The 19225-nt window shown below is 32.2% G+C and overlaps 2 protein-coding genes across 4 annotated transcripts; both read left to right on the top strand.

The window, feature by feature from the left end:
* The first annotated feature begins 348 nt into the window (after window positions 1-348).
* Window positions 349-4315, top strand: LOC133037421 (MDIS1-interacting receptor like kinase 2-like). Of its 3 annotated transcripts, XM_061114699.1 has the most exons (4): window positions 349-1840; window positions 1913-2038; window positions 2132-2761; window positions 3559-4315. In XM_061114699.1, exons 1-4 carry the CDS (start codon window positions 493-495, stop codon window positions 3933-3935), a joined length of 2481 nt encoding a protein of 826 aa, XP_060970682.1. In that variant the 5' UTR covers window positions 349-492; the 3' UTR covers window positions 3936-4315. The 3 variants fall into 3 exon arrangements, with proteins under 3 accessions (XP_060970682.1, XP_060970680.1, XP_060970681.1); XM_061114697.1 differs by having other exon boundaries at window positions 1913-2761; window positions 3559-4314; XM_061114698.1 differs by having other exon boundaries at window positions 349-2038; window positions 3559-4314.
* A 5689-nt stretch (window positions 4316-10004) lies between these two features.
* Window positions 10005-18736, top strand: LOC133037512 (small ribosomal subunit protein uS11m-like). Its single transcript, XM_061115011.1, has 2 exons — window positions 10005-10221; window positions 17549-18736. The coding sequence occupies exon 2, from the start codon at window positions 17604-17606 to the stop codon at window positions 18417-18419; it is 816 nt and encodes a 271-aa protein (XP_060970994.1). The 5' UTR covers window positions 10005-10221; window positions 17549-17603; the 3' UTR covers window positions 18420-18736.
* The last annotated feature ends 489 nt before the right edge of the window (window positions 18737-19225 follow it).

The following is a 19225-nucleotide window of genomic DNA, read 5'->3' as shown; positions in this document are numbered from 1 at the left end:
TATTCATATCAAGCTTTAGAAACTGAAGTAAACAACACCATGAAAATAGTTTCAAGAACTCGTATGTGATGGTTCAACAACAACATCATTAATCTTTGCAATTGGACAAATGTTGTATGTGATGGTTCCAATGGAGAAATCTCACAAATAGATCTCTCCAACTTGGAACTCAATGGAACATTGGACAACTTCAACTTCTCTCCATTCCTTAACATCACTATCTTCAACCTCAACAACAACAAACTCGCCGGTTCGATCCCAAAAGCCATTGGTAATCTCGCCAAGCTCACTTTGTTGGACTTAAGTGACAATGATTTTGAAGGAGAAATTCCAGTGGAGATAAGCCAATTGTCAGAGCTTCAATATCTCAATCTCTACAACAACTTTCTTAATGGGTCAATTCCTTACCAGCTCACCAATCTACCAAAGATACGGAACTTATCACTTGGATATAATAATTTGGAGAATTCTGAGTGGTCTAATTTTTCAAGCATGCCTTCCTTAACCTACCTTGTTCTTTGTAAGAACCACTTTAATTCAACATTCCCAGGTTTCATATCAAAGTGTAGGAACTTGACCTTCCTTGACTTGTCTAAAAACAATCTCATAGGTCCAATTCCAGTTTCTTTGTGGAACCTCAAAAACCTCATCTTTTTTTATGTAGATAACAACCAACTATCAGGAGAGTTGTCAGTTAATATTTCCATGCTTAGTAACTTGGAGGACTTAGTTGTTTCTAACAATAATTTCACTGGTTCAATTCCTTCAAAGATTGGAAACTTGAAGAAACTCAAAAGATTGGATCTTTCTCGTAACCATCTCATAGGTCCAATTCCAACTTCTCTATGGAACCTCAAAAACCTCATCCATGTGTACCTTTTCAACAACAATCTAGTTGGAATCATCCCACCAGCGATTGGAAATCTAGAATTCCTCACAAATTTTATTGTCGGCACTAATCAACTATCAGGAGAGTTGCCGGTTAATATTTCCAGTCTTAGTAACTTGGAGAAGTTCTCTGTTATTAGCAATAATTTCACTGGGCAAATCCCTAGAGACTTTGGGAAGAATAGTCCTAATTTGAGCATCGTTGTGTTTACAAACAACAGCTTCTTTGGAGAGTTTCCACAAGGTTTGTGTAGTGGGTTTAATCTAGAATATTTGAGTGTAAATAACAACAGCTTTACAGGGCCATTGCCCGAGTGCTTGAGAAATTGCACCAAATTAAAAAGAGTAAGGTTTGATGGGAATCGATTCACAGGCAACATCACTAATGCTTTTGGTGTTCACCCACATCTTGATTCCATTTTCTTAAACAACAACCAATTCATCGGTCATGTTTCAAGTATGTGGGGACAATGCCAAAATCTCACCACATTACAAATGGGTCATAATAAAATTGCTGGTAAGATCCCATCTGAACTTGGGAATTTGATGAAGTTGCAAGTTTTGAACTTGGAGTCCAACAAATTGAATGGGCCAATCCCAAATCAATTGGTAAATCTTAAACTTTTGTACCAGCTTAATCTTAGCAATAATCATTTAACAGAAGAAATCCCTATGAGTCTATTAAACTTGAGTGGGCTACAGTATCTTGATTTGTCGACAAACAATTTAGTAGGTAAGATACCAGATTGGCTTGGTAGCTTTGAAAATTTACATAGCTTAAACCTCAGCCACAATGTTCTGTCAAGTGAAATACCACCAGAGCTTGGAAATTTGGGCTCCTTGCATTATGCATTGGATCTTAGCAGCAATTTACTTGTTGGAGAAATACCTTCAAGCCTGTCAAAGCTTACAATGCTAGAAATTCTCGACATCTCTCGTAACCACCTCTCAGGTAGTATTCCACAATCATTTTCCCACCTAATAAGCATAAGCTACATAAATTTTTCTTACAACAATTTGACAGGTCCGATCCCAACTGGACTTGTTTTCCAAAATGCATCAAAATGTGTTTATGATGGAAATCTTGGATTGTGTGGAAAAGCTACAGGACTTAAGCCCTGCAGAATGCAAAAAAACAAAGCTAGCAATGGTAGTCACATTTTAGTCTTTGGTCTTGTTTGTAGCCTAATATTGTTTGTTACTACCATTGTAATCATTCTCATATTTTGTCATGAATCCAAAGTGATGGATAAGAGTAGAAAAGGTGCCAACAATAATGAAATGAACAAGTCATTCATATGGGAGAAGGAAGCAAAATTCACATTTGGAGAAATTGTAGAGGCAACTGAAGACTTTGATGACAAGTACTGTATTGGGAAAGGAGGTTTTGGTACTGTTTACAAGGCCATATTGAGATCACATGAGCTAATTTTGGCAGTTAAGCGGTTGCACGTGTCAGATTCAAGTGATATTTTAGAAGTTAATCGCATCAGTTTTGAGAATGAGATTCAAACTCTAACCGAAGTCCGACATCGGAACATCATAAAGCTTTATGGGTTCATTTCAAGAAAAAGTGAAATGTACTTGGTGTATCAATATGCAAAAAGAGGTAGTCTTTCTAAAGTATTATATGGCTCAACAAATCTTGATTGGGATTCAAGGGTGGAGATAGTTCAAGGATTGGCCCACGCAATCTCATACTTGCACCACGATTGTTCTCCACCAATTGTCCATCGCGACGTGTCTTTGAACAATGTACTACTTGGCTCAGATTTTGTTCCCATTCTATCAGACTTTGGTATAGCTCAATTGTTGATCCCTGACTCCTCCATTTGGACAAATGTAGCTGGATCCTACGGTTATATGGCCCCAGGTATAAATATTGTACTCGTTACTAAGCATTGTTATTTGGCAAAACTCGAGTTTTATGAATAGTTAGAGGTAGGGGTGTTTATTGGATCACATCCAATATTTTTAGGCCTATTCAGATCCGATCCAATCATATATTGGATGTTAGATTTTATTATCCGATCCGATCCAATTAATTTCGTCATCCAATCGATCCAACATCCATTGGATGTATTTTATATATATTTATTTGTTTAATTTGTGTTTATCTAATATTTTAGACCTAGTATTTTTTGGATCGGATCGAATCCATCCAATATTTTAGATCCAGTATGTATTGGATTGGACTGGATCCATCCAATCTAAGTAAAAAAAAAAAGTAAAACTTTAATGTTAATTTTCATATATACCTATAAATTTGATGTATAACAATATAAAATCTAATTACTCATCCAAACTAAATGAAAATACTAATTAGTTCGATTGGATGTTGGATCTATTGGATTTTTAGACACCACATCCACTATCCGATCCGATCCAATTGGATATTTAAAAATAACATCCAATCCGATCCGATCACAATTGGATATCCAATGTTTTGCGGTCGGTTGTAATTGGATCGGTCGGTTCTTATTGGATTAGATCGATTTATGCACACCCCTCCCTAGTTAGCGGTGTTTTATGATATTTAACTCGGTTTCACCTAATATTTAATTACAACAATAGAAGTATGATGCCTCGTGATAGTGTTGGGCACTACTGTACCCTTTAACATTTCTCTTACTAATTAGTGCTTACATGAACTTTTATTTTGTTGTACAGAGCTTGCTTTGACCATGCGTGTGACTGAAAAGTGTGATGTGTATAGTTTTGGAGTGGTAGCTTTAGAAATTATGATGGGAAAGCATCCAGGAGAATTATTGGAATCTTTATCATCATCTCAATCGAAAATATCATCAGAGAATATGCTACTGAAAGATATGTTAGATCAACGGCTATTACCTCCTACAGGTAGATTACTAATGGTTGTGGTGTTGGTGGTGAGCTTGGCATTGTCATGTACTAGAAGTAGACCAGAATCACGACCCACTATGCATTTTGTGGCACAAGAACTATCGACAAGGAGTCGAGCTTCCATGATCTCTGTGCCATTGAGAACCATTACTATTGGGAAGCTTTCTACCCTTTACTATCAGTAGTAGAAATAAATAAATATTTTTGAGAAGAAGAAGAATATGAAGAATATTTGCTCTTTATTGCTTGTGAGTAATAATTATATGTATATGATTGAAATAAAATAATAATAATAAACATCCATAATTTGAGAGTCAAGTACATACTCGATCTCTTACATTACATGTTCAAATAAAGATCGTTTCAAAAACCATAACCAATTGTAGTTTCATAAGAAAAAAATTACAATATACTCTTCTTTTTAAGCGATACAATAGGCATCTTTACTAATAAGTAATGGGAATCAATAGTAAGGTAATCATTCTCTTACATTTGTTTACTTGCATTATTAAAATTAGGAAAGGGAAAAGTTGAATAAATTAGGGAGAACTTTCCCCACCAATTTTATAAGGAATGTCATTAAGGGTAATAGATTTTTATTATTTTTTATTTTATTTTTTAATATTAAATATATAATAACAATTTTATCCTTTAAAATATGTCTTACAAAATAACAAAATAACTACCATATAATATAGTTTAACTCAAAAAGGCAATTTAGTCAATTTAAGCATTCCGATTATGTTTCCTAATAAAGTAAACAATATAAATCACAACTATTCTAATTCGAAAAATTTTAGTAAACAACATATTACAAATATTGATTCCGATTATTTTTTATTTATTCTGTTACATTTCTCTATTAATTTATTCCAATTCTGATTACGTACTGTATAGTTTACGTGCCATAAAGTACTTAAAACGACACTTTTTTTTTCCTTTAGTTGAAAACACAAATTATTTATTTATTTACATTTTTACTAAAAACAATGTAAAAACAATAATGTAAACGTACATCAACATGCAACCAATTAAGAGTTTATTATATTTAATATTTTTAAGCATATCCAGAATCAATCTAATTATATATTAATTGTTAAATCTTATTCAATTTAATATTTTTAAGCATACCCATTATATCTCTTAAGTTAATCTAAATTATATGTTAAACTTAAGTGAAAAATAAAAGTATATTAGGCAATCCACTCATAAAATTAAGTATATTTTAATAAAATATAATTAGGATAGTTTTGAGTATTGGATTAAAAAAAAAAGTATTTCTCAACTTATCCCAGTGCGCCTTTAGTATTGGGATAAGTTGAAGAATACCTCTTTTTTGTATCAATTAATAAAAAATACTTTCATATTTTATACAATTAAAATCTACCTACTTTTATGAGTGAATTGTCTAATATATCCTTACCTTTCACTTAAGTGTAATACATAATTTATACTTATGTAAAGGGTATAATAGGCAAATCATTTATAAAAGTGGGTATATCTTAAAAGAATATGGAAATAATGGTAAAAATTAAAACAAATAAAATAAAGTGAGTATACAATGCAATTTTCTCTTTAGGTATTTGAGTTAGCCCAATTAGGCCCAATTAGAATAGTAGACCCATAACGTGATATTATTAGGGTTCAGTACAGAGCTTCTCTCTCCATACTTCGCTCTCCGTTACTCTCCATCGGCACCGATCGGAGATGAGGGATTCCGTTTGCTAATAGGCCGTTCAGTGGTCCAAATCGGCTTCATTATCATCTCAGCTTCACTCACAGGTATGAGTTTGAGAAACAATGGTTTCTTGTAGCTTTCATCTATTTCTTCAAAGATTTCATTTTTCCATTTTCATAATCTTTTGATTTCTCGCCTTTCTGTATTTTTTTTCCTATGGTGTAATCTTGTTTATGAATCAATGCTTTTGTGTTTTGTTCTGATCAGTGAAAAATAAGCATTAGTTTGGTTTTGAAATGTGCTAATAATACACTGATTTGATTCTTTAAATATGTAAGGGTTGTTTATGCGAAATTTATTTCAGATTCTATTCGAGAGCTTCTTAGATTGACATTTACATGAAATTGTTGCACACTGTGTGAGCATCTTTATGTATGAGTATGCAATTGTTCACTCAGTATGTATTTTATCTTTTTTCCTTTGTGGGAAATTTTGTGTTGAAAGCACAGAAATCTGTTTTAGATAGCCTTATTATGTCTTTGTTCATTTCTACTGAGTTTGTTGGATAAGTTGATAGATATGAAATCTAGAGACTAAATCTTCATTAATATTAAAGACATTATAGTTACAAAGTTCCAATTTTTAGTCTTTTAGAGATACTTGAAGATCTCCCAAAAGAGAGTTCATCTCTTCCCAAATAGAGGAATAATCAACCACCCTTAATCACTAGGCTCACTCAACTAAACACAGGTCATCAGAGAACCACTCAACTCATAACTAACAAACTGTACAACACAACACATTATTAATCATAAGTAATTCTGTTCTTGCTATTAGTATTTGAGTATATTAGTTAGTTCATGAGAAGTTGAGTGTATTTTCTCCTGCAAATTTAAGAATGAATTCTACTAAAATGTTCAATTCCTTGAAATCCAACATCTAATAATAAATTATTCTTTAAAGTATATGTTTTATTTAATAAAAATTCCTGTTATATCTAATAATAAATTTTATGATTTTGGTTATATTATTATTTTTAATATTAACATTTCTATTATAATTTTTCAAAGGCTAATTAGTAATTTTTCTCCTTAAATTTTGACATGTACTAAATCGTGCATCCTGAACTTTTTTGGCCGTTAAAAATTCTCCCGAACTATTGAGAATTTTTTTTTTTTTTGAATGGAAAATAAATTTTATTAACCAACAAATTCCGTTACCAAACAAGGTAACAAATCGATAGGAACAGACTCCATATCGAAACGACAACCAGGATATAATATAGAAGCTCTAGCAAAGTTATGAGCTACCACATTAGCTTATCGTTTAACAAAGATAATAGAAACATTTCTTAACTCAAGGTAGAGTTGTTTACATTCAGTAATGATTTGTCCAAACAAAGATAACTATTGAGATTGTTAAATTTAAGGATTTTTGTCTAATTTTAGTAAAAAAAATTCTAACATGGATGAATGTTCAAGAGGTATGATTTAGTACATATCAAAGTTTGAGGGACATGATTTGGTAGATATCAAAGTCTGGGGAGCATGATTTAGTATATATACAATCACTGAAACAGTAAAATTGAATGAAATTAGACAAAAGTCCTTAAATTTAACAATCTCGATAGTTCGGGGGAATTTTTAACGGCCTAAAAGTTCGGGGGCACAATTTACTACATCTCAAAGTTCAGGGGAAAAATTACTAATTAGTCTTTTTCAGAAACGAAAGTGATATTTATGTAAAGCCCATCCCAAATGTGATAACAGAAAGGATATTTATACAACCCCAAAGCCTATTATGACGATACCCTTTCTTCTTCGTTCTCTCTCCCGATCCTAACTCGATCGCTTTCTCACTAAACCCTAGAAATATTATCAACAACCCGATCGGCGATCGGACATCGGAGCGGAGGCATTTCACTCTCAGGTACTATCGATTCTCTTTCTCTCTCTCTATTTTGTTGTTGGATATGATTTAGCCATTATTTATCAAATTCTATTTATTGAATATTATTTTTGGATTAGGAATTATTAAGAAAATATTTGTTTGTGAATAAACTAAGAATTATTTTAATTTTAAATATAGCTTCTCAAAATTGTTTTTATAATTAATTTTAGTTTTAATTTTGTAATTGTTAATAAACAACACAACGACTAATTAGTAAAAATAAAAACGACTTATTATTTCAAACGAGTGAAAATTTTAGACTCACACACAACGACTTATTAATTCATTTCATTGCTTGCTCTAGGTTTATTACGATCTGTCAAAATCGCAAGAGCTGCGGTTACTTTGGCCACGGGAGTGTTGAAGAAGGCGAGTGGCCGAGGCTACTCTATAGTTTACTTAATCACAAGAAGCTTGATGGCCGGAATTTCGGGATTCGCGAGCCTTGGACCTAAGACCAAGAACTTTGTAGTTCTTAGGTGGATTGACATCATTCGTCTTTGGGGTATATTTCTACACAATGAGGGGCATGGGAGGTACGGATGAGCCGCAAGTGGCCATAGATAAGTTTGAGGATCGGAAGAACAAGAAAGAGGTGAACCAAATTTGCCATCTAAAGCTTAATAACATGTTTAATTGTACTTCGTTTGTTGTGCTAAAACGGAAATAAGATTTTTCTCGATACTCTTTCTTTACAATAAGCTTTTTTTGCCGGCGTAATATGTAATATTTCTTCATTAAATGTCTAATAACACTACGAAATTTTGTTCACTTACATGCCAAGCACATATTATTTTTAACCTTGAACGTTGGTAAAGAGAGATTTCAAAGTTCAAACGCGGTGAGTTTTATCGAGTTTGGATTTTAGATGGTTTATTTCTTATTTGGAACAAGGTTACTATACTCGAACTAGTGAAAATATAAAGACTTATTAAGAGTATATAAATCGAGTACGAAAACAATGGGAGGGTTAATGAAAGGTGTGTTCATAATAATGATCAATCTAACAATGGGAGGGTCTTTTGTAAACAAGATAAATCACAACTATTCCATTTCTAAAAAATTTTAGTAAATAACATATTACAAATATTAATTCCGATTATTTTTCATTTATTTTGTTACATTTCTCCATTAATTTATTCCAATTCGATTGCGATTCTTGTATAGTTAATGTGCCATAAAGTACTTAAAACGACACTTTTTTTTTTCCTTTCGTTGAAAAACACAAATTATTTATTTATTTACATTTTTACTAAAAACAATAATGTAAACGTACATCAACATGCAACCAATTAAGAGTTTATTAGACCATATTTAATATTTTTAAGCATATTCAGATTCAATTTAATTATATATTAATTGATAAATTTTACTATTTGATCTTATTCAATTTAATATTTTTAAGCATACCCATTATATGCCTTAAGTTAATTTAAATTATATGTTAAACTTAAGTGGAAGATGAAAGTATATTGGGCAATCCACTCATTAAATTAAGTATATTTTAATGAAATATAATTTGAGGATAGTTTTGAGTAATGGATTAAAAAAAAGGGTATATTGAGAAATACCTCTTTTATTTATTAATTAACCAAAACTACCTCTACTTTTATATTTAATTGAAACATACCTCTTTTTATATGTATTATACCCAAAATACCCTGATATAAGGGAGTCACATGGAGAGTATATTGAGGTGACAGGGGTAAAATCGGTAAAGTATTAAAAAAAAAGGTAAAAATGATAGATTTTAAAAAATAAGATAACAATAAAAGAGGTTAATATAAAAAAGGTATAGAGTCTAATTTTTTTTAAAAAAAAAAAAAAAAGTATTTCTAAACTTATCCATTTGTGGGCCTTAAGTATTTGAGTTAGCCCAATTAGGCCCAATTAGAATAGTACACCCATAACGTGATATTATTAGGGTTCAATACAAAGCTTCTCTCTCCATACTTCGCTCTCCGTTACTCTCCATCGGCACCGATCGGAGATGAGGGATTCCGTTTGCTAATAGGCCGTTCAGTTGTCCAAATCGGCTTCATTATCATCTCAGCTTCACTCACAGGTATGACTTTGAGAAACAATGGTTTCTTGTAGCTTTCATCTATTTCTTCAAAGATTTCATTTTTCCATTTTCATAATCTTTTGATTTCTCGCCTTTCTGTATTTTTTTTTCCTATGGTGTAATCTTGTTTATGAATCAATGCATGTGTTTTGTTCTGATCAGTGAAAAATAAGCATTAGTTTGGTTTTGAAATGTGCTAATAATACACTGATTTGATTCTTTAAATATGTAAGGGTTGTTTATCTGAAATAGGGGTGAACATTCAAACCGCAAAACCGACACCGACCAAAGAAACCGACTGTTAAAAAACCGAGAAAATGGCGCCACGTCATAACCGAAACCGTTTAAAAAAAAACCGACCACACCGCTGTAACTGGCGGTCGGTTACGGTTTGGCCAATAAGTTGGCGGTTATAACCGTAACCGACCATTTATTTCACATTCCTTTACAACATATTATATCTTCAATATATATATTATATAATATTAATATATAGTAAAGGTTTTCATTTATAATTATATATATATATATAAAAATAGTTTAACTTTTTTGTTTGTCAGGAGGAATCTTTTCCTTTTTTCAAAAATATTACTTTATTTATATTATTATTATATATCACACATTCACATCACTCACTCCACCCACCCACGCACCTCACTCACTCAATATTTATCTCTCTATTAGGTTACCACTTACCACAAACCAAAAGAAAGAAAAAGAAAAGAGAGCAGCCAGAGGAGGAGCGGCAGCGGCTGGACGCTGGAGTGGGAAGAAACTGGTATGTGATCTCTTTAATTTTAAGGATTTTTAGTTTGAGGAACGAGTTGTTTTGCCATTTATATGTTCTTTTTTCTATTTTATTCTGCAATGGTAGTTTACAAACACTCTGTCGTGATGGGTTTGTTCTTAAATTTTTTTAGTTCTCTATGTACAATCTAATCCTCTCTTCCTCATTTTTTTAAAATTAATTCTGTAATACATAATTAAGCTGATGAACTTTGAGAGAGGCAGAGGATGTGAGAGATTTGCTAGGCTGTAATGACCTCAATTGTTGAAATGGGACAATATCACACATATATATTAATATTTAGTTGTAATATTGAAAAGTTGGGGTAATTTATTAGTTTCATTGTATTGTTAATGAAGCTGCTAATTTGAAATTCTTGATTCAAATCCAAGCATGCATTCATTTTCAGTTAGGACAATATATAAATGTATTTATAAAATTGTTGATAGCCTTTTTTTTTTGGGTATAGTGTATTTTAGATTTACATAGACATGATTGAAAAGATATAATCAGATTTGAGTTTGCATTCCTAGCTACTCTCTGAATTTTAGTACGAGGCATATGCATAAGCTATTTAATTTGCTAATGTATAATCTGTCTTTGCATAATTTATGTATAATATCGGCCTATACATAGGGTGATTTCACAAATTAGAAATGTTATTACTTTGATAATTACTTATATTTTTTAAGGGGATAATTTCATTGTCTCTGATCTTCAAGATTAATAGACAATAATGTCTGCTAATTGCCAGATTCTGAAATTTATTTCAGATTCTATTCGAGAGCTTCTTAGATTGACATTTACATGAAATTGTTGCACACTGTGTGAGCATCTTTATGTATGAGTATGCAATTGTTCACTCAGTATGTATTTTATCTTTTTTTCTTTGTGGGAAATTTTGTGTTGAAAGCACAGTAATCTGGGTCATCAGCGAACGCCTCATAGCTAACAAACTGTACAACACAACACATTATTAATCATAACTAATTCTGCTCGCTATTAGTATTTGAGTATATTAGTTAGTTCATGAGAAGTGGAGTGTATTTTCTCCTGCAAATTTAAGAATGAATTCTACTAAAATGTTCAATTCCTTGAAATCCGACACCTACGTTTGTTTAAATGTTTTTTTTTTATTTGTTTATTTTTGTTAAGATGTGAAATTGTGAATGGTATTTGAGTTAGCCCAATTAGGCCCAATTAGAATAGTAGACCCATAACGTGATATTATTAGGGTTCAGTACAGAGCTTCTCTCTCCATACTTCGCTCTCCGTTACTCTCCATCGGCACCGATCGGAGATGAGGGATTCCGTTTGCTAATAGGCCGTTCAGTGGTCCAAATCGGCTTCATTATCATCTCAGCTTCACTCACAGGTATGAGTTTGAGAAACAATGGTTTCTTGTAGCTTTCATCTATTTCTTCAAAGATTTCATTTTTCCATTTTCATAATCTTTTGATTTCTCGCCTTTCTGTATTTTTTTTCCTATGGTGTAATCTTGTTTATGAATCAATGCCTGTGTTTTATTCTGATCAGTGAAAAATAAGCATTAGTTTGGTTTTGAAATGTGCTAATAATACACTGATTTGATTCTTTAAATATGTAAGGGTTGTTTATCTGAAATTTATTTCAGATTCTATTCGAGAGCTTCTTAGATTGACATTTACATGAAATTGTTGCACACTGTGTGAGCATCTTTATGTATGAGTATGCAATTGTTCACTCAGTATGTATTTTATCTTTTTTTCTTTGTGGGAAATTTTGTGTTGAAAGCACAGAAATCTGTTTTAGATAGCCTTATTATGTCTTTGTTCATTTCTACTGAGTTTGTTGGATAAGTTGATAGATATGAAATCTAGAGACTAAATCTTCATTAATATTAAAGACATTATAGTTACAAAGTTCCAATTTTTAGTCTTTTAGAGATACTTGAAGATCTCCCAAAAGAGAGTTCATCTCTTCCCAAATAGAGGAATAATCAACCACCCTTAATCACTAGGCTCACTCAACTAAACCTGGGTCATCAGAGAACCACTCAACTCATAACTAACAAACTGTACAACACAACACATTATTAATCATAAGTAATTCTGTTCTTGCTATTAGTATTTGAGTATATTATTTAGTTCATGAGAAGTTGAGTGTATTTTCTCCTGCAAATTTAAGAATGAATTCTACTAAAATGTTCAATTCCTTGAAATCCAACATCTAATAATAAATTATTCTTTAAAGTATATGTTTTATTTAATAAAAATTCCTGTTATATCTAATAATAAATTTTATGATTTTGGTTATATTATTATTTTTAATATTAACATTTCTATTATAATTTTTCAAAGGCTAATTAGTAATTTTTCTCCTTAAATTTTGACATGTACTAAATCGTGCTCCCTGAACTTTCTTGGCCGTTAAAAATTCTCCCGAACTATTGAGATTGTTAAATTTAAGGACTTTTGTCTAATTTTAGTAAAAAAATTCTAACATGGATGAATGTTCAAGAGGCATGATTTAGTACATATCAAAGTTTGAGGGACATGATTTGGTAGATATCAAAGTCTGGGGAGCATGATTTAGTATATATACAATCACTGAAACAGTAAAATTGAATGAAATTAACAATCTCAATAGTTCGGGGAATTTTTAACGACGAAAAAGTTCAGGGGCACAATTTACTACATCTCAAAGTTCAGGAGAAAAATTACTAATTAGTCTTTTTCAGAAACAAAAGTGATATTTATGTAAAGCCCATCCCAAATGTGATAACAGAAAGGATATTTATACAACCCCAAAGCCTATTATGATGATACCGTTTCTTCTTGGTTCTCTCTCCCAGTCTAACTCGATCGCTTTCTCACTAAACCCTAGAAATATTATCAACAACACGATCGGCGATCGGACATCGGAGCGGAGGCGTTTCACTCTCAGGTACCGATTTTGAGTTTTGAAATCGCTTCTCTTTCTCTCTCTATTTTGTTGTTGGATATGATTTAGCCATTATCTATCAAATTCTATTTATTGAATATTACTTTTAGATTAGGAATTATTAAGAAAATATTTGTTTGTGAATAAACTAAGAATTATTTTAATTTTAAATATAGCTTCTCAAAATTCTTTTTATAATTAATTTTAGTTTTAATTTTGTAATTGTTAATAAACAACACAACGACTAATTAGTAAAAATAAAAACGACTTATTAATTCAAACAAGTGAAAATTTTAGACTCACACACAACGACTTATTAATTCATTTCATTGCTCGCTCTAGGCTTACAGTCTGTCAAAATCGCAAGAGCTGCAGTTACTTTGGCCACAGGACTGTTGAAGAAGGCGAGGCGAGGCTACTCTATAGTTTACTTAATCACAAGAAGCTTGATGACTGGAATTTCAGGATTCGCGAGCCTTGGACCTAAGACCAAGAACTTTGTAGTTCTTAGGTGGATTGACATCATTCGTCTTTGGGGTATATTTCTACACAATGAGGGCCGTGGGAGGTACGGATGAGCCGCAAGTGGCCATAGATAAGTTTGAGGATCGAAGAACAAGAAAGAGGAATTTGAACCAAATTTGCCATCAAAAGCTTAATAACATGTTTAATTGTACTTCGTTTGTTGTCTAAAACGGAAATAAGATTTTTTTCGATACTCTTTCTTTACAATAAGCTTTTTTTGCTGGCGTAATATGTAATATTTCTTCATTAAATGTCTAACACTACAGAAATTTTGTTCACTTACATGCCAAGCACATATTATTTTTAACCTTGAACGTTGGTAAAGAGAGATTTCAAAGTTCAAATGCAGTGAGTTTTATCAGGTTTGGATTTTAGATGGTTTATTTCTTATTTGGAACAAGGTTACTATACTCAAACTAGTGAAAATATAAAGACTTATTAAGAGTATATAAATCAGAGTCTGAAAACAATGGGAGGGTTAATGAAAGGTGTGTTCATAATAATGATCAATCTAACAATGGGAGGGTCTTTTGTAAACAAGATAAATCACAACTATTCTATTTCTAAAAAATTTTAGTAAATAACATATTACAAATATTAATTCTGATTATTTTTCATTTATTTTGTTACATTTCTCCATTAATTTATTCCGATTCTAATTACTGATTACTGTATAGTTAACGTGCCATAAAGTACTTAAAACGACACTTTTTTTTTCCTTTCGTTGAAAAACACAAATTATTTATTTATTTATATTTTTACTAAAAACAATAATGTAAACGTACATCAACATGCAACCAATTAAGAGTTTATTAGACCATATTTAATATTTTTAAGCATATTCAGATTCAATTTAATTATATATTAATTGATAAATTTTACTATTTGATCTTATTTAATTTAATATTTTTAAGCATACCCATTATATGCCTTAAATTAATTTAAATTATATGTTAAACTTAAGTGGAAGATGAAAGTATATTGGGCAATCCACTCATAAAATTAAGTATATTTTAATGAAATATAATTTGAGGATAGTTTTGAGTAATGGATTAAAAAAAAAAAAAGATATATTGAGAAATACCTCTTTTATTTATCAATTAACCAAAACTACCTCTACTTTTATATTTAATTGAAACATACCTCTTTTTATATGTATTGTACCCAAAATACCTTGATATAAGGGAGTCACATGGAGAGTATATTGAGGTGACAGGGGTAAAATCGGTAAAGTGTTTAAAAAAAGAGGTAAAAATGATAGATTTTAAAAAATAGGGTAAAAATAAAAGAGGACAATATAAAAAAAGTATAGAGTCTAATTTTCTCAAAAAAAAAAAAAACCAAAAAAAAAAGTATTTATCAACTTATCCCATTTGTGGGCCTTTAGTATTTGAGTTAGCCCCGATTAGGCCCAATTAGAATAGTACACCCATAACGTGATATTATTAGTAGGGCTGTACAGAAATTTTCGTAAACCGCCCAACCCGAATAACCCGACTAAACCAAACCGACAAAACCGAAAAAAAATACAAACCGACATAACTTGACAAAATTCTAAACCGCCCAATCTGTAAATTGGGCGGGTTGAATTTTGACCCAAACCGCCCAATGAACCCGCCCAAACCGACTTAACCCGTTTTTCAGTTTTTTTTTTATATATATATTATATAATATATAATATATATTAAAAAAAACCCAAACCCTAAATTTTAGTCCCTCAGCCCGCCTCTCTCTCTCTCACTCGTTACTCTCTCAGCCCGCCTCTCTCACTCTCTCACTCGTTACTCTCTCTCTCTCACTCGTGCGGTCGCCGTTCAAGCCTTCAAGGGCTTCATCTTCTCAGCCCGATCTCAGCCCGCCGTTCAAGCTTCATCAACGCCGAAGCTCGGAAGTACCAGTGACCACGGCAGAGTTCGGAAGTACCCCAACGCCAGCCGATTTAGCCTATTAGACACCCCACTTTCTCAATCAGGTAATCAGAATGACACACTCATGTTCTTAAGAATTTTCTATACATGTTTATATTAAATGTATATTATTTACATATATTTGATAGTTCTGAAGGGTAAGAATAAGAAATGCTAGAAAAGTACTCTGTTAATTTAAGTTGAATATGAGAATGAAGAGATGAAAATCCTCCAAGAAAAGTACCACAAAATGCAATAATAGGCCACTCAATTCTGGCTATTCATATTTAGATAAATCTTTAATGGTATGAATTCTTCTTAACTGGCCTTATTGGCCCTTGGTTTGCTCTATACGTTTGTAGTTGTTGCCTTGAAGCTTCCACAGCTATAATATTACCAAATTTATCATGAGAAGATGAAAAGTTTCATATATATATATATATCCAGATTATTCGAACCTTCCATTTCATTATAAATTAGTTACTGTAATCATATTATAAGAATTTTCTCTAATTAGAAGAGTGAAGTGATACATATTTATATAGATATGTTTAGTTGAATCTGAAAAAAAAAAAAAACATCCTAATTCGGTTTGGGCGGGTTAACCTTGGCAAATCGATCGGCTCTGCAGAATTTTTTTTTTTTAAATTGGGCAGTTTGCATGCAGAATTTTATAACCCAATCTTTATGTCGGGTTGGAAAATATATAGTATAAACCGACTAAACCGACCGATGTACAGCCCTAATTATTAGGGTTCAATACAGAGCTTCTCTCTCCATACTTCGCTCTCCGTTACTCTCCATCGGCACCGATCGGAGATGAGGGATTCCGTTTGCGAATAGGCCGTTCAGTTGTCCAAATCGGCTTCATTATCATCTCAGCTTCACTCACAGGTATGAGTTTGAGAAACAATGGTTTCTTGTAGCTTTCATCTATTTCTTCAAAGATTTCATTTTTCCATTTTCATAATCTTTTGATTTCTCGCCTTTCTGTATTTTTTTTCCTATGGTGTAATCTTGTTTATGAATCAATGCCTGTGTTTTGTTCTGATCAGTGAAAAATAAGCATTAGTTTGGTTTTGAAATGTGCTAATAATACACTGATTTGATTCTTTAAATATGTAAGGGTTGTTTATCTGAAATTTATTTCAGATTCTATTCGAGAGCTTCTTAGATTGACATTTACATGAAATTGCTGCAAACTGTGTGAGCATCTTTATGTATGAGTATGCAATTGTTCACTCAGTATGTATTTTATCTTTTTTTCTTTGTGGGAAATTTTGTGTTGAAAGCACAGAAATCTGTTTTAGATAGCCTTATTATGTCTGTGTTCATTTCTACTGAGTTTGTTGGATAAGTTGATAGATATGAAATCTAGAGACTAAATCTTCATTAATATTAAAGACATTATAGTTACAAAGTTCCAATTTTTAGTCTTTTAGAGATACTTGAAGATCTCCCAAAAGAGAGTTCATCTCTTCCAAAATAGAGGAATAATCAGCTACCCTTAATTACTAGGCTCACTCAACTAAACCTGGGTCATCAGAGAACCACTCATAACTAACAAACTGTACAACACAACACATTATTAATCATAACTAATTCTGTTCTTGCTATTAGTATTTGAGTATACTAGTTAGTTCATGAGAAGTGGAGTGTATTTTCTCCTGCAAATTTAAGAATGAATTCTACTAAAATGTTCAATTCCTTGAAATCCGACACCTACGTTTGTTTAAATGTTTTTTTTTTATGTGTTTATTTTTGTTAAGATGTGAAATTGTGAATGGGATAATGAATTATGACACAGTATTAGTAGAGAGATTTGTTACTCTGATTTCTGGATATAAGTTTACCAACCATTCTATGTGAGTAAACATTCTGAAATTTAGTTTGATGGAATAAGCTAGATGAAGAACTGTTAATGGAGCTGAAATTTGAGTGATTAAATATTGTTGGTTTTACAGGTCCCCAAGAGAAGAGAGTTCCTTAGGAAGTTCAAAATCTGTTGACGACATTGCAATGAGAAAGATTGCACACCATGTTTGTGGACTTTCTACTAGCTCAAATTTGAGCTCTAGTATTATGCATAACAAGGGTGTCTCTGCTCCATATGCTTTGATGAGTTTCCTTTCTTCCATACATTCTGGAAGTACAAAAGAAATCGAGAACAGAGATAATCCCATGAACTTTGTAAGGGGTATTATAGAACAAGATGAAAGAAACCCAAGTGGTTTTATGCCGCAAAATGATAGAAACCCAAGGGGTTTTATGCCGCAAAATGAAAGGAGCTCCTTCCCAAGGAGTTCCTTCCCAAGGAGTTTCATACCACAAGACGATAGAAACCAAAGGGGTTTTACACAACGAGATGAAAGAAACCCCATGAACTTTGTAAGGGGTATTTTACAACAAGATGAAAGAAATTTGTTCGGGGGTTCTCGCTTTCCTCGATACAATCTTGAGCATGATGCTGATTTTGTCCACATAAAGTTGATGCGCAACAATACATTTGTTACAGTTACAGATTCAAAGGGAAACAAAAAGATGGGAGCTTCAGCTGGATCTTTGCCCGAAATGAAAGGAGGAGCAAAGCAGTCTCGGTATGCTGCTGAAGCAACTGCAGAGCACGTAGGAAGAATGTCGAAAAATATGGGATTAAAATCAGTTGTGATGAAGGTGAAAGGGTTTACTTTCTTTAAAAAGAAAAAGCAAGCAATTATAAGCTGGAGAGAAGGGTTTACTAATTCAAGAGGGGATCAGAATCCAATAGTATACCTTGAGGATACAACTCGGCGTCCCCATAATGGCTGCCGGCTCCCCAAAAAGCGGCGTACTTAGTACTAACAAAGCTGGTTGGTTATTGAACTTTATTTCACTTGGGAATCACAGTCCTTTTCTCATATCATTTTATATTTTTGTAAGAGTTCAAACCAAAAAACACAAAATAAAAATAGATGCAAAGGGTAATGGCCTTTTAAGAATACCTTCTGCTTTGGACTACTAGTTCGGTTGTGATCTTTATTTAGTTCTTTCTTAATACCTTTTTGTTTTCATTGATACTGATTTGTTGTGGCTGAAATTTGTGGAACTTTCTTTGGGTTACAATCAATGATTTTGAATGTTATACAAAAATAATGAATAGTTGTCTTTCTCTATTGGATTTTCATGCTTTGGTTTATTGTCTATCTTTGTTGTTCTTAAACTCTTCAAGTGCACCCACCTTGTTGAAGATACATAAGATTATTTATGTTATTTTTTTATTAGTACATTTAAATTTTGGCCAAAAGTCTCTCAGTTCGATACGTTCCAAGTCATGATCAAGTGGCTGACATGCTCACTAAACCACTATCCAAGGACAGATTTCTGTATTTGAAGTCCAAACTGAAAATGGCAGAAACCCCTTTTCGTTTGAGGGGGGATGTTAACACACTTCAAGTCTGTTAGTTAGTTATTTCTGTTAGTTTTCTGTTAGTTAGTTAGTGGTTTTCAACTGTTTCTGTTATGAGCTAATTGCTCTGTTTTGTATCTGTATATATACTCTCTTCTTCAGTTGAATACATTGAGCTTTCTTTGCATTCTCTTTCTCTCTTTTCTTTCCTGCTTTCACTCTCTACAGTTACATCCCACCAGAAATTGAAAATCTA

This window comes from Cannabis sativa, chromosome 4, assembly GCF_029168945.1.
Source record: "Cannabis sativa cultivar Pink pepper isolate KNU-18-1 chromosome 4, ASM2916894v1, whole genome shotgun sequence".
In the NCBI taxonomy this organism is placed as follows: Eukaryota; Viridiplantae; Streptophyta; class Magnoliopsida; order Rosales; family Cannabaceae; genus Cannabis; species Cannabis sativa.
The sequence above is the reverse complement of the archived record's forward strand: the minus strand, read 5'-3'. Positions and strand labels throughout refer to the sequence as shown.

What these genes read in the sequence shown, in the direction of transcription:
- LOC133037421 (XM_061114697.1), top strand. Translation starts at nt 493, where the DNA reads ATGCCTTCCTTAACCTACCTTGTTCTTTGTAAGAACCACTTTAATTCA. An exon ending in CTCTCGTAACCACCTCTCAG is followed by an intron (nt 1,841 to 1,912) that starts GTAGTATTCCAC and finishes ACAATTTGACAG; the next exon opens with GTCCGATCCCAACTGGACTT. An exon ending in CTACGGTTATATGGCCCCAG is followed by an intron (nt 2,762 to 3,558) that starts GTATAAATATTG and finishes TTTGTTGTACAG; the next exon opens with AGCTTGCTTTGACCATGCGT.
- LOC133037512 (XM_061115011.1), top strand. Translation starts at nt 17,604, where the DNA reads ATGAGAAAGATTGCACACCATGTTTGTGGACTTTCTACTAGCTCAAAT.